This window comes from Hyla sarda, chromosome 7 (genome assembly GCF_029499605.1).
Source record: "Hyla sarda isolate aHylSar1 chromosome 7, aHylSar1.hap1, whole genome shotgun sequence".
NCBI lineage: Eukaryota > Metazoa > Chordata > Amphibia > Anura > Hylidae > Hyla > Hyla sarda.
The window spans coordinates 162,020,419-162,034,939 of NC_079195.1; the positions used below are offsets into that span (position 1 = coordinate 162,020,419).

At 46.2% G+C, this 14,521-nt stretch overlaps 1 protein-coding gene across 2 annotated transcripts in view; it reads right to left on the reverse strand.

The window, feature by feature from the left end:
- The window catches only part of LOC130282663 (zinc finger protein 692-like), a 144,587-nt gene that overhangs the window by 56,597 nt on the left and 73,469 nt on the right, over positions 1-14,521 (reverse strand). For both annotated transcript variants that reach the window (XM_056531140.1, XM_056531141.1), the window contains 2 exons: positions 9,312-9,527; positions 9,114-9,240 (listed from right to left, as the gene is read on the reverse strand). In XM_056531140.1, the coding sequence (XP_056387115.1) occupies positions 9,114-9,240; positions 9,312-9,527 (343 nt within the window). The remainder of the gene's footprint in view (positions 1-9,113; positions 9,241-9,311; positions 9,528-14,521) is intronic.

Below are 14,521 nucleotides of genomic sequence, written 5' to 3' on the forward strand. Positions count from 1 at the left end.
GTTCATTTAGCCGCTGCCATCTCTTTTCATAGCGCTCCAGACATCTCTTAACAGGCATCACTTATGCTGACAGGGACGCGATTCTGAACCTGTATATTCAGTGAGGTGAGGGTTCTACTTTGCCACACATGTTCAGGGGCACTTTGTACCTTGCCAGCTAGTGGGCGTGTCATGCCCCCCGCCTCATGGTGACGTGACGTGGGGGGGCAGGTCCACACGGTACTTCCTCCTTCTCCACCAATGATTACCTTTCCTTGTGTTCTAGACATCTCAGTCAGGTGACTGATATGTTAGCTTGTGATTGGGTACCTACCCATATATTAGAGGGGGCTGTGCACTCCATGGCCACACCCCGGAAGAACCTCCATAGCGAAACGTCGGGTGGTGGAGGCACACGCTCGCAATCTATCCCACTGTCGTAATTTACCTTTGCATCTTTTCATTGCATCTTTGTATTACACTTTAATGTTTCTTGGTACTGTTTTTCCTTTTGGATAGCAACCATTGCACTTTTTTTATTTTTTTGCACTTATGCACTTTATATTGATCATCTTTATGTGGTTGTCATGTTTAAACTGTATGATGCTCTGATGTAGCTGTATTTCAGCTATCAAGCTGATCCCTATGCGTGTAGCCCCCATTTCAATCGATTCTCCTGCACCTTTTTCTGATATCATGTTTTTATGTGATTTTAAGTGTCTGTTATTTTGAGCATATGTGTCTAATAAAAATTATTTTTGTATCATTCATTTGGTCATTTTTGTTGTATTTAACCTATGCACTTTGAGACTAATGCTCTTTATTAATATGCACAGTTTACCTGTTGCCTCTTTTTTGCACTACTTATAATGTTTGCATGTGCTGGCAGTAGTGACGCCATTGTTTGTCCTATTCCCCCCTGTGTTAGTCCTTCCCTTTTCTTCTTTTAATATGATCTAATAAAAATATTTATTTTTTAAACCTAAAATTGAAATGACTCAATTTTTCTAGTGTTTGATTCTAGTTAAAGTGGAGTTTCTAGTTTCCAAGGAGTCTAGAGTAGTTGATGGGGTTAATAGCTAGTGTCCAGTATTCAGCCAAGTGCACTGTTGAAACCATTAACCGCCAGCTGAAAGGTGATGTCATAAGAAAATTGTGGTGATTTTATTTTCACATTTTACAATTTATATAATAAAATAATCCTGCAATGTTTTCAGTTTGACCACTAAACTTAGAGGGGTACTCCGCCTCTAGACATTTTATCCACTATCCAAAGGATAAGATGTCTGATGTCTGATCGTGGGGGTCTCGCCGGGATCCCTGCTGGGATCTCGGCTTCAGCACTCCACTGTCATCACTGCACAGAGCAAGCTCGCTATGTGCATAATGACGGGCGATACAGGGGCCGGAGCATCATGACGTCACGGCCCCCTTAATGCAAGTCTATGGGAGGGGGCGTGACAGCCGCCACGCCCCCTCCCATAGTATTGAAGGGATGGGCCGTATTGAAGGGATGGGCCGTGATGTCACGAGCGGGGCGGAGCCATGACTTCACGATGCTCCGGCTCCTGTATCGCCCGTCATTACGCACAGAGCGAGCTTGTTCTGTGCAGTGATGACAGGTTGGTGCTGCAGCCTAGATCCCAGGGGTCCCCAGCGGTGGGCCCCCCCTTTAAAACTAAGCTGAGACTTCCTGTTTTGTCGGTGATGATAAGGAAGAGGCTGCCAGAAAGTGATCTGCACAGCATTTCGGTGAAAATTGACAACAGAAGAGAACACAATATGAGTTCAGCCTCCTCTCCCCTATAGAATGATCTCTGCACATGTCACAGAGCAAGAATAGAACCGTGCCACATACAAAGAATAGGGCTTGGAAATGTATAATGTGCCCATGTCCATGGGGCTTGTCGGTCATCAGTGTTACCCACACTAACATGTTGGTACAGACTGGTAGTGCGGGTGACACTGATGATAATACTTACTGAATCGTGGTCCCGTTAGTCTGTTACCTTTCTTATTCTGGCGGCAGGCTTGGTGCATGACAGGAACACGATGACTGGGTCCGGCTGAAAGCAGGCTTCGGGAAACAGCAGGGGTGACATCAGCATGCACCTGCTGTGCACTAAGCTTGTCACCAGAAAAAGGAAGATAACAGACGAACAGGTCCACGGATCGGCGATAGGTAAGTATTGTGATCATCAGAGTCATCCGTACTTCACTCCTGTACCAACAAGTTAATGTGGGTGACACTGATAAGAGGTTTCTTTTTATACTGTAAAAAATAGCTCAGGTAACATGGCTGCCCCATAATAATTCTAAAAACAAATCAAATGGAAAAAACTCATTTGAAAGAAAAAGAACATACATCAATATCTGTCAAAAAGGGGACAAACTCAATTTAAGGGTAGGGTCACAAGAGCCGTATTTTGCTGCTGCATATTTTAATGCAAATAATATGCAGCAAAATACACAGCAAAATATGGCAGGTGTGACCCTACCCTTAGGATATATTGATACAGGCTGGTAGTTTTTTAAGCGAACAAGCATAGTTTTTTAATGGTTTACCTGTAAAAAATAAATAAAAAAAAAAAAAAACAGTCCCTGTGATAACATCCTTACTTTTCCTGACCGCACTGATCATGAAGCAGAGATTGTGACTGTGACTGAATAGCCACACAGTAAGCTCTTTAGGTTGTCAGGATTCGGCAGGCTGGAGGTGGATCCTCTGTGTCAGAGAGGGATTGGCGTGGACCGTGCCGGCGGACCGGTTCTAAGTTGCTATTGGTATTCACCAGAGCCCGCCGCAAAGCGGGATGGTCTTGCAGCGGCGGTAGCAACCAGGTCGTATCCACCGGCAACGGCTCAACCTCTCTGACTGCTGAGATAGGCGCGGTACAAGGGATTAGGCAAGAGCAAGGTTGGACGTAGCAGAAGGTCAGGGCAGGCAGCAAGGATCATAGTCAGGGGCAACGGCAAGAGGTCTGGAACACTGGCTTGGGACACAAAAGGAACGTTTTCACTGGCACAATGGCAACAAGATCCGGCAAGGAAGGGAAGGGGAAGTGAGGTTATGTAGGGAAGTGCACAGATGAACACACTAATTAGAACCAGGCGCCAATCAGTGGCGCACCGGCCCTTTAAATTGCAGAGAGCCGGCGCGCGCACGCCCTAGGGAGCAGGGCCGCGCGCGCCGGGACAGAACAGAAGGAGAACGAGTCTGGTAAGCGGGCCGGGATGCGAACCGCGAGCGGGCGCGTCCCGCCTAGCGAATCGCATCCCGGCTAGGGACATTATCGCAGCGCTCCCGGTCAGCGGGTCTGACCGGGCGCTGCGGACAGGAGAACGCCGCGAGCGCTCCGGGGAGGAGCGGGGACCCGGAGCGCTCGGCGTAACAGTACCCCCCCCCCCCCTTGGGTCTCGCCCTCCTTTTAGAACCTAAAAATTTGTGAATTAGGTCCTTGTCGAGAATGTTATCCTCGGGTTCCCATGACCTCTCCTCAGGACCGCAATTCTCCCAATCTACAAGAAATCTTTTTTTTACCTCTGACCGTCTTAGACGCGAGAATTTCTTTAACCGAGAAGACATCTGAGGACCCGGAGACAGGAGTAGGAGCAACAACCTTGGGAGAGAAGCGGTTAAGGATAAGCGGTTTAAGGAGAGAGACATGAAAGGCGCTGGGAATACGGAGAGAAGGGGGAAGAAGGAGTTTGTAAGAGACAGGATTGATTTGGCACTTGATTTTAAAGGGTTCAAGATAACGTGGTCCCAGTTTATAACTGGGGACACGGAAGCGGATATACTTGGCGGAGAGCCACACTTTGTCTCCAGGAACATAGACAGGAGGAGTTCTTCTTTTTTTGTCGGCATGCTTCTTCATCCGGGATGAGGCCTGTATGAGGGATTTTTGAGTCTCTTTCCAGATGGTGGAGAAGTCCCGGGTAACCTCATCAACAGCGGGCAAACCAGAAGGCGTGGGAGTGGGTAGGGGGGGGGAAGAGGGTGACGGCCGTACACCACAAAGAACGGGGATTTAGCGGAGGACTCAGAGACTTTGAAATTGTACGGGAATTCGGCCCAGGGTAGAAGATCGGCCCAATCATCCTGGAGGAAGGAAACAAAATGTCGCAAATAGTCAACAAGAACCTGGTTAACTCTCTCCACTTGCCCATTGGATTGGGGATGATAGGAAGACGAGAAATTTTATTTGATTTTAAGCTGATTACAGAGGGCCCTCCAGAATTTAGACACAAATTGAATGCCTCTATCCGAGACGTTATGCGTGGGAAGCCCGTGAAGGCGAAAAAAGTGCACAAAAAATTGTTTCGCCAACTGTGGCGCAGAAGGAAGACCTGGAAGTGGAATAAAAAGTGCCATCTTGGAGAAACGATCAACGACCACCCAAATGACTGTGTTGCCATGGGATAAAGGCAGGTCTGTTATAAAGTCCATAGCAATCTGAGACCATGGTAGCTCAGGAACAGGCAGAGGATGAAGGAGACCGGCTGGCTTCTGACGAGGAGTCTTGTCCCGGGCACAGACTGTACAAGCCCGAACAAAGTCAGCAACATCTGCTTCCAGGGTAGGCCACCAATAAAATCAAGAGATGAGGTGGATGGACTTTTTGACGCCAGCATAGCCAGCTAGGTGTGAGGAGTGTCCCCACTTGAGGATCCTGAGGTGCTGGCGTGGAGGGACGAAGGTCTTTCCAGGAGAAGTTTGTCTGATGGAGGCTGGGGAAGCGGATATCAGACACTCAGGAAGAATAATGTGTTGCAGGGAGGCTTCCATTTCAGAGGCATCCGAGGAACGAGAGAGGGCGTCAGCCCTGATGTTCTTGTCAGCAGTGCGAAAATGAATCTCAAAGTTAAAACGGGCAAAAAACAACGACCACCTAGCCTGGCGTGGGTTCAGCCGTTGGGCAGACTGAAGATAAGAGATTCTTGTGATCTGTGTATATGATAATTGGGTATTTGGACCCCTCCAGCAGGTGCCTCCATTCCTCGAGGGCTAGTTTTATGGCCAGCAGTTCTCGATCACCAATGGAGTAGTTTTTCTCCGTCGGAGAGAAGGTCCTAGAAAAGAAACCACAAGTAACGTTATGTCCAGAAGAGTTTTTTTGTAGGAGTACAGCTCCGGCTCCCACCGAGGAGGCGTCTACCTCCAGTGAGAAGGGTTTAGATGGATCAGGTCTGGAGAGTACGGGAGCAGAAGAAAAGGCAGTTTTGAGACGGTTGAATGCCTCGTCCGCTTGAGGAGGCCAGGACTTAGGGTTGGCGTTTTTCTTGGTTAGGGCGACAATTGGGGCCACAATGGTGGAGAAATGTGGAATAAATTGTCGGTAGTAATTGGCAAACCCCAAGAAACGTTGGATAGCTCGGAGTCCGGAGGGGCGTGGCCAATTTAACACGGCTGACAGTTTGTTGGGTCCATTTGAAGTCCCTGGCCAGAGACTAAATATCCTAGGAAGGGAAGAGATTGGCATTCAAAGAGACATTTCTCCATCTTGGCATATAATTGATTGTCACGGAGTCTCTGAAGAGCCAGGCGGACATGACGGTGGTGTTCTTCGAGGTTAGAAGAGAAAATCAAAATGTCGTCCAAGTAGACCACAACACAGGTATATAATAAATCACGAAAAATTTCATTTACAAAGTCCTGGAAGACAGCAGGGGCGTTGCAGAGCCCAAAGGGCATAACCAGATATTCAAAGTGTCCGTCTCTGGTGTTAAATGCGGTCTTCCACTCAACCCCTTCCCTGATGCGGATGAGATTATATGCACCTCTTAAATCCAATTTGGTGAAGATGTTAGCGCCACGTAGGCGGTCAAAGAGTTTCGAGATAAGAGGCAGGGGATAGCGGTTCTTTATAGTGATCTTATTAAGACCGCGGTAATCAATGCATGGCCGTAAAGAACAGTCTTTTTTGGAGACAAAGAAGAACCCTGCTCCGGCAGGGGAGGAAGACTTGCGGATAAATCCCCTTTTTAAATTTTCTTGGATGTACTCAGTCATGGCTTGTGTTTCAGGAGCTGACAGACGGTAGATTCTGCCCCGGGGTGGAGTAGTACCAGGAAGGAGATCAATAGGGCAGTCATAAGGCCTGTGAGGAGGCAAAGTCTCTGCTTGTTTTTTGCAAAAAACATCGGCATAGTCCAGATAGGCCTTGGGGAGACCTGGTATAGGAGGAGCCATAAGGGTTTGACTGGCAGGACTGGGAGCAGACGTGAGGCATTTTTTGTAGCAAGAAGTACCCCAGTTCTTGATTTCCCCGGTGGTCCAGTCCAGGGTAGGGGAATGGCATTGAAGCCAAGGCAGTCCGAGAAGAATTTCAGAAGTGCAGTTAGAGAGGACCAGAAATTCAATTTTTTCGTGATGAGGTCCAATGCACATTAAGAGGGGTTCTGTGCGGTAACGCACAGTACAGTCCAATCTTTCACCATTAACTGAGGCGATGTAGAGGGGTCTGACGAGACTGGTCACTGAGATGTTGAACCAGTTAACGAAAGAGGCCAAAATAAAATTTCCTGCAGATCCAGAATCCAAGAAGGCCACAACTGAGAAGGAAGAGTTAGAAGAAGAAATCTGCACAGGCACAGTAAGACGTGGAGAAGCAGAGTTCACACCTAGAGCTGTCTCACCTTTGTGCGGAATCGGAGTGCGTCTTTCCTGACGTGGAGGACGGATAGGACAATCCTTCAAGAAGTGTTCGGTACTGGCACCCGGTGCCGGCGGACCGGTTCTAAGTTGCTACTGGTATTCATCAGAGCCCGCCGCAAAGCGGGATGGCCTTGCAGCGGCGGTAGCAACCAGGTCGTATCCACCGACAACGGCTCAACCTCTCTGACTGCCGAGATAGGCGCGGTACAAGGGATTAGGCAAGAGCAAGGTCGGACGTAGCAGAAGGTCAGGGCAGGCAGCAAGGATCGTAGTCAGGGGCAACGGCAAGAGGTCTGTAACACTGGCTTGGGACACACAAGGAACGCTTTCACTGGCACAATGGCAACAAGATCCGGCAAGGAAGGGAAGGGGAAGTGAGGTTATGTAGGGAAGTGCACAGGTGAACACACTAATTAGAACCAGGCGCCAATCAGTGGCGCACCGGCCCTTTAAATCGCAGAGAGCCGGCGTGCGCGCCCTAGGGAGCGGGGGCCGCACACGCCGGGACAGAACAGAAGGAGAACGAGTCTGGTAAGCGGGCCGGGATGCGAACCGCGAGCGGGCGCGTCCCGCCTCGCGAATCGCATCCCGGCTAGGGACATTATCGGAGCGCTCCCGGTCAGCGGGTCTGACCGGGGCGCTGCAGACAGGAGAACGCCGCGAGCGCTCCGGGGAGGAGCGGGGACCCGGAGCGCTCGGCGTAACTTAGGTAAAGCACTGGTAGTGCTTTGCCCAATTAATAAGAGGCTCTAAATGAATTTGCACTGGAACCAATATTCCCTGTGTAGGAACAGTTTGGTAGTTGTGCAGTCAGGAAGTGTATAGAGAACAGTGGTTCACACAGACCACATTCTGTCCAGCATTACCTACATTTATTTTATAAGGGCAAATGACACATACCTACGATGAGCCATGTCACAAGGTTTATGGAAAAATAGTTAATGTTTAAAGTTAAATGAAAGACTCAAATTAGTAAAGATACATGTTAATTTGAAGCATCAGACACAACAAAAATCAGTGTGGTTGATATAGTATGAAATCACAGACTATTTGTAACATAGTAACATAGTTCATAAGGTTGAAAAAAGACCAGAGTCCATCAAGTTCAACCTATATCGCTAATGAGTCCCTATTGAGTTGAGTTGATCCAGAGGAAGGCAAAAAAACCTCAAACTAGAGGTAAAAAATTCCTTCCCGACTCAAAGTATGGAAGTCAGAATAAATCCCTGAATCAACCTTCTGTCCCTATAAATCTAGTATACATAACCAGTAATGTTATTACTCTCCAAAAATGCATCCAGCCCCTTTTTGAACTCTAATACAGATTTCACCATGGCCACCTCCTCCGGGAGAGAATTCCAGTCTCACTGCTCTTACAGTAAAGAACCCCTGTCTGTGCTGGTGTAGAAACCTTCTTTCCTCTAAGGGTATAAATAGATAATAGGAGAGATCTCTGTACGGTCCCCTGATATATTTATACATAGTTATTAGGTCTCCCCTAAGCCTTCCTTTTTCTAAACTAAATAACCCTAATTCTGATAATCTTTCTGGGTACTGTACCAAGACATAATGCAATCAGCTTTGTAAAGGAACACACTGTGTTAAAATATACCAAAATATTACAATATCTAGCCAACCTACTTAAAAACTATGAGAAATATAAAAAGTTATTCTTCTATATATCCCATGATATCAGCCACCCCCCTTCTCCTTCTCACAAACCTATTTCTGGCACTATGGCTATGTTGTGTTTTTCCCCCCCGCAATTTTTGACAAAACTGGTATAAAACCACAGTGATTTGCTGATGTTTCCGAAAACCACAGTAAACTGCAATATGTGAATTGGCTGTAAAAGGAGCCTTTACCCACTTTACTGTCTGCAATAATTGATTAAGATTGCTAAACTCTGCCCCCTCAGCAGTTTTTAACCCCCAAAAGGAATCAAGATGAAATTTACATCTGTATTCCCTTCAAGATTTCTATACGACTGATTATTCTAGGTATACGAAGATGACAGGCAACACCAGTTACTTTCTGTGACTGGTGTTGGGTCAATAACTTAAAACAGAAAGGCTATGAATGCAGAGGGACTTGACCTATTGCATTTATTGCTCTCTCCTAACACAGTATAAATAATAACTACTGTATTTATTTTTTCTTAAACTAATGTTTCAAGGGGTTTTCACAAAATCATATTTAGCACTTGTCCACAAGTCAGATGAAGGAAACAACTGTAGTAGTCAGCTTAGACTTCATCACTCCCATAATATATAAATGGAGCGACAGCATGCACACCCGACCGCTGCTCCATTGAGATGTTTCCGCACTCTATTTGTGCAATCAGGAAGAACAGCAAACCTGGATGCCCTGTTCAGCCATCATACATTTACAGTATCACCTAGGCAGGAGATAAATGTCATTTGTTTGAAAACACATTGAAATATCTAGCCTTTTGCATGACACAGTTGTATCTCACCCTTTAAAGTTCTCTGAAGGAGTTTTTTGTCTGGTAACGTCTTCTGGTAAGGACTCTTGAACATGACTTATCCTATTTGAGAGATTGGTATTTGGAGCTGATCCAAAAAGTATATTAACATCTTGGCCTATGGGAAGATATTTTATTTAGAAGTTGTTTCTATTCGGATACATGCTTTAATTTGTGACTGTTTAGTACCTTTCACGTCACCGATTTCTCTGGCCACACTGCTTGGAAGCTCAACTTTAAATTGAGATACTTGTTCCTTCACAACTGCTTTTGTGCGACAACCTTTGTTACCACGAGGAGACCTTCTGCAAGGGCAGGACAAAGATGTCTTTGATTCACTCATTAAGGCTTGCTGGTAGGACTGTGAGAACTGGTTAGGAGTTCTCTGATGTCGGCATGCTCGACCTAAATAAGGTTGAAAGGAGCAGAAAATGTAAGTAAAATCTTTACACCAATGACCGGGAAAGGCACTGAATTCAAAACTAAGATCATTCCGAAAAATGACCATTATGCACGATGATGCAAAATTTACATTTTCTTTCACTTTACTATTTAAGAAAATCCTGAAATCGTGCATTTTTTTTACTAACTAATAATAAGCTGAAACTTGCCATTCTGTAGAGATAGCTTTTTAGCAGGATTCTCATTATCATAAAAAGGCAAGATTACAATGAAAGACACCTATATATAGACATATAACACAGTATTCACCACTAACAGTAGATGACATGTGATGGTCACAGCTTACCACCTCTCCCATCCTGTACACTGACCCATGCAAGGTCACAGAGAATGCCTAGAAAATTCTCCCACAGAAGTCAATTAACATCTTCTGTTCACTGTCCTATGGTCCACGTGGCTGGTGTAAGATGGCTACCCTCATAGTCACGTACAGAAAACAGAATAAATATGGGAAAGCTAAGTATGCTGTGAAGACTACACTGCAGTGGTTGGGGAAAGGTGAGCAGTGACCATCACTCATTGTCAATGATTTTGTGTTATCTTCTATTATAACTAGAGTTTAGCGAACTTTTGAAAAGTTCAGTTCCCCGAACTCGCTGAACTTTTCGTAAATCGCGAGCTCGATTCGGCTTCATTCGACTCGAGCCAGAAATGAAATAAGCCCATAAACACAATTAAAACACTGCCTAAAAGCTCTAAACCCCTGTCTAACACTGTTAGGAGTGTATTCAAGTAGTTTTTAAAGTGTATTTAAGGATAAGTTATGGCGACATGTGGTAACCCATGGTAACTAGTTTCAGCTTGCCGATTTTATAGGCTTATCACACTAAAATAAAGTGGCATAAAGTATACCACTGGTTGTCGGTAGATGCCTGCTGGTGTTAATATGCACAAAGAGGCATGGGAAGACGCCGTGGCTTTATCCCAGCGTGCTAAAAATTATCCCTTTTTTGGGAGCAGTAACAGAATTGGTTTTCTAAAATAGTGAAGACTGAAGAAGAAACAGCTCTTTTAGAAAAAGCCGAAAAAAATCCCTTTTCTGGGGATAATGGGTTGCGTATGTGCAGGCCTGACTGGAAGTAAAGTGATGGTGGATTTGTGTTACTAGTGGAAGCCCGCGTACAGCAGGTGGTGGCGGACTGATGTTAATAGTGTATAGCATGAGATGGAAGACAGATGTTTATAGCGTACAGCATGAGATGGCAGACAGATGTCACTAGTGTACAGCATGACATGGCGGACTGATGTTACTAGCATCCAGCAGGGGTGGTGGTAGTGCTGCCTAATCAGTGGCATTTAGCACAGGAGGTTTAAATTCCTCACTGATCCATGCCTAATTCATTTTAGCAGAAGTCAGTTTTTCCATGCTGCTGGCTGACAATCTTGATCGCTTCGGGGTGACCACGCCGCCTGCTGCGCTGAACACTCTCCCTGAAGCCACACTAGAGGGTGGACAAAATATAGCAAACTGGGCAATTCTGGACAATAGTCTAATCTGGTGAGCCAGAAATCCATGGGGTCTGGCTGTAAGTAGCAAGTTTGCCAAAACTTCAATTTCATTTTGGCCAGCAGCCATGGCTGGCCGCAGGGTGGTTGCAAAAGCAAAGGCAACAAATTAGAATTTGCCCAGCAGCCATGGCTGGCCGCAGGGTGTTTGCAAAAGCAAACACGATAAATTTGTATTTTGCCCCAGCCAGGCAACTCCCACAGACAAAAGAAATGGAGCAAATCTTTTTTTCGGCCATGTATTGCTTCTGGCCGTAGGTACTCTTTCACGCATCAACCGCGGCATGCATGGTACGGCTGTCTCAGCAAAATTAGGGTGACTAGGTACTCACCACCTTGACTGGCCACACCCCACTAGTTGCCTGAAGGCCGTGGAGTCCACAAGATGGGCCTGTGCCAACAACAACTTGGCCAGGTAGGAATTGAGGCGCACTAAAACAGAGTGACCGGGAGAACATGGATTCCCCAATGGATAACTGACGGGATTGGTGAGGAGGAGGGCATGACACATATGAGGCAGTGTTTCTCAAGCGCGATCCTCAAGTACCCCCAACATGTTTTCAGGATTTCCTTGGTCTTTCACAGGTGATATGGCTGTGGTGATTTCTGATTCACTGAACATAGTAATAATTATATCACCTGTGAAAGACTAAGGAAATCCTGAAAACATGACCTGTTGGGGGTACTCGAGGACTGCGCCTGAGAAACACTCAAGTAGGGTGATGGTGGATTGGTGTTACTAGTAGTTGCCAGCGTACAGCAGACAGTGGTGAGGTAGAGTTATCTGTAGCCAGCAGAGAGCAGGTATTGGTGGACTAGGTATACTTCTACCCAGACTTTGTGATACTTGAGGTGCTGACGTAGAGGCCCAATTCCTAAATTTCGACCCTGCCTGTGCCTCTCTTTCTCTCCGCAGAGACGGCATCATGTCTGCTTTCCTTCATCTGGTAACATAGTAAAGAATATACACACGCAAGGTACATCAGCACCCGACTGTGCCCGTTCTAGAATGTTTTTTTCTCAAGCCTTCCGATTCAGCACTATTGTCACTATCATTTGTTCCTGAGCTGCTCAGACGAGAAGGCCCACACACATTCTCTTCATCATCCCCACCACTCCTCTCAGTTAGAACTTATGATGTGTCATCATGGCCTCCTTGTTCCTCCGCACCACATCTACAAGGATGCCTTCCAGAATTCTCTCCGCGAATACCAACAGTCCCACTAGTGCTATGCTCTCGGCCATTGCAGCCCCTTTCCTCACCTCAGCAACACGCTCCAAAAGCTGACCGTAGCAGTTGGGGGGGGGGGAGGCAAAGACAGATGAGGAAACAGACCCTCTATGATGGACAATTCATTTACCAGACATATTTTTTTAAGGATCTTTTTATCGTTTCTGGGTGATTTTTCCCCAACCTACTTGTCAACTTTAAGTTTCAATGCTTTGAACTGTGTTTATATTACAACAAGGTACATACAAGGCAATTTTAATAAAACCTAAATTTAAAAAAATAATGTCGCTTTAGAAGCCTAATGTGTTTGGAATGCACAGGCTTTTTACTATAATGCGTTTTTGCGTGTACACAACTAGAAAGATTTAAAGGGTAGCTCCCAAAATCCTCTTTTTTTTTTTTTTCTGTCCCTGCCTATTGCCCATCTATCCCTAACCCCCTCCCTGCCTTTATTTTTTTTTTATTATCTTAAAAATGGCATTTTGTCTGCCTGGTAGTGTGCTCACTACCAGGCAGACTTCCCCAGCAGGCACCACGTCACTGATGCCTGCTGGGGGCCGACTTCCGCCCTTAGTTCTCCTGACAGGGTGCCTCCAGCTGTTTCACCACTACAACTCCCAGCATGCCCTGACAGCAAATAGATGTCAGGGCATGCTGGGAGTTGTAGTGGTGAAACAACTGGAGGCACCCTGTGTTGGAAGACACCCAGCCCCTGACCAATATCCCCCCCCCCCCTCACCTGTGCCGGACCATGATCGGGGGTCCGTAGCAAGCAACAAGCGTGTGCCCGGCTTCCTGTCATGCCCGTACACTCTGGAAATGGTCTCTATGTTTCTGGAGGACTGAAAGTCCTCCAGAACCATAGAGAGAGTTACCAGAGTGTAGGAGCATGACAGGAAGCCGGGCACACGCTTGTTGCTCAGTGTGTGATGGGCCCTCCTGTAAATGGCGCCCCCCTCTCTGTATAACGCGCTCCCCCCGGTAATGACAGGACACAGCTGTGAGAAGGCGGCATATCCCCACTGGAGCAGCGGCTGTAAGGAGAGGTAAGAGCCATGTGCCTCCCTGCTGCAGGCAGAATATGCAGCAGGGAGGCGGCCAGTGTGTGAGTCCAGGGATCCAATGCGCAGCCCTGGATTTCACTGTGCTCGCTCTCGCCTGTTTGATTGACAGGCAGGAGTGAGCACCGCAGTGACTGGAATTTCGACTCATTTGCCAGGCTCAAATGAGACAAAATTATGTAGTGACGTCCTTGCCGAATGCATTCGGCCACTAGGAGGGCGACCCCTAGTGGCCGAATTTAAAAGTGATTTTAAACTGGTTTAAAATCCCTTTTTTTAATTAAACTATATTAGAGATATGTTGTAGTACTTAAGTACTACAACATATCAATTTTTTTACTTCATGACAGTGCCCATTTAAGATTTGTTTTCAGAAAAATATGAAATTGCTGCTGTATAGGAGCCCCTATAGGTTTCTAGTATGGTAATTGACTCCTGTTCACACACACACACACACACACACACACACGGTCTCTCTTTCTAATCGCTCTTTCTAATCTAGCTATCTTTCTCGCTCTGTCTAATCTATATCTCTATCTTTCTAACCAATAACTATCCCTAACTCCCTCTCTGTAGAAGTTCCGAGCGCTGTGAATGCTGTGGGTGATGTCACTGCCTTTTATCTGTGTCCCTTGCTATGTCCCATTGTCCTTTGTGCTTGACTGACACAGTAAGCAGCAAATCACATGATAGACCTGGGTTATCATGTAATCTGCTGCTTTCCCTACGTCATCTCACGCCCCCTGCCAACTCTGCTTCTTCTGCCCGCCAAATAACCATGCTGAATTTTTTTGCACTATTTACCGGCTCGATCGAGTGTTCGGTGAGCCAAAAGCTTGGCTTGAATCCGGGTTCGACAGATTCGGCTCGCTCATCTCTAATTATAACCCTGCCCTATGATGATAAATAGATACCTGCAGAGAAGTTCTTTGTACAGAATAAAAAGAGTTGGGAACATACTACACAGAAAACTCAAAAAAAAAAATACTGCTCCCTAACTGTTCTGCAAGCTTCTGATGACAGTGGTCGTGTAGGGAGTGTGACGCCATCAGAAGAAGGAAGCACAGCACAGGAGCAAGGACAAAAAGATTTGCCGGGGAAGCAGGGGAAATAAATAGTTATTGTTTTAATGCAGGCTG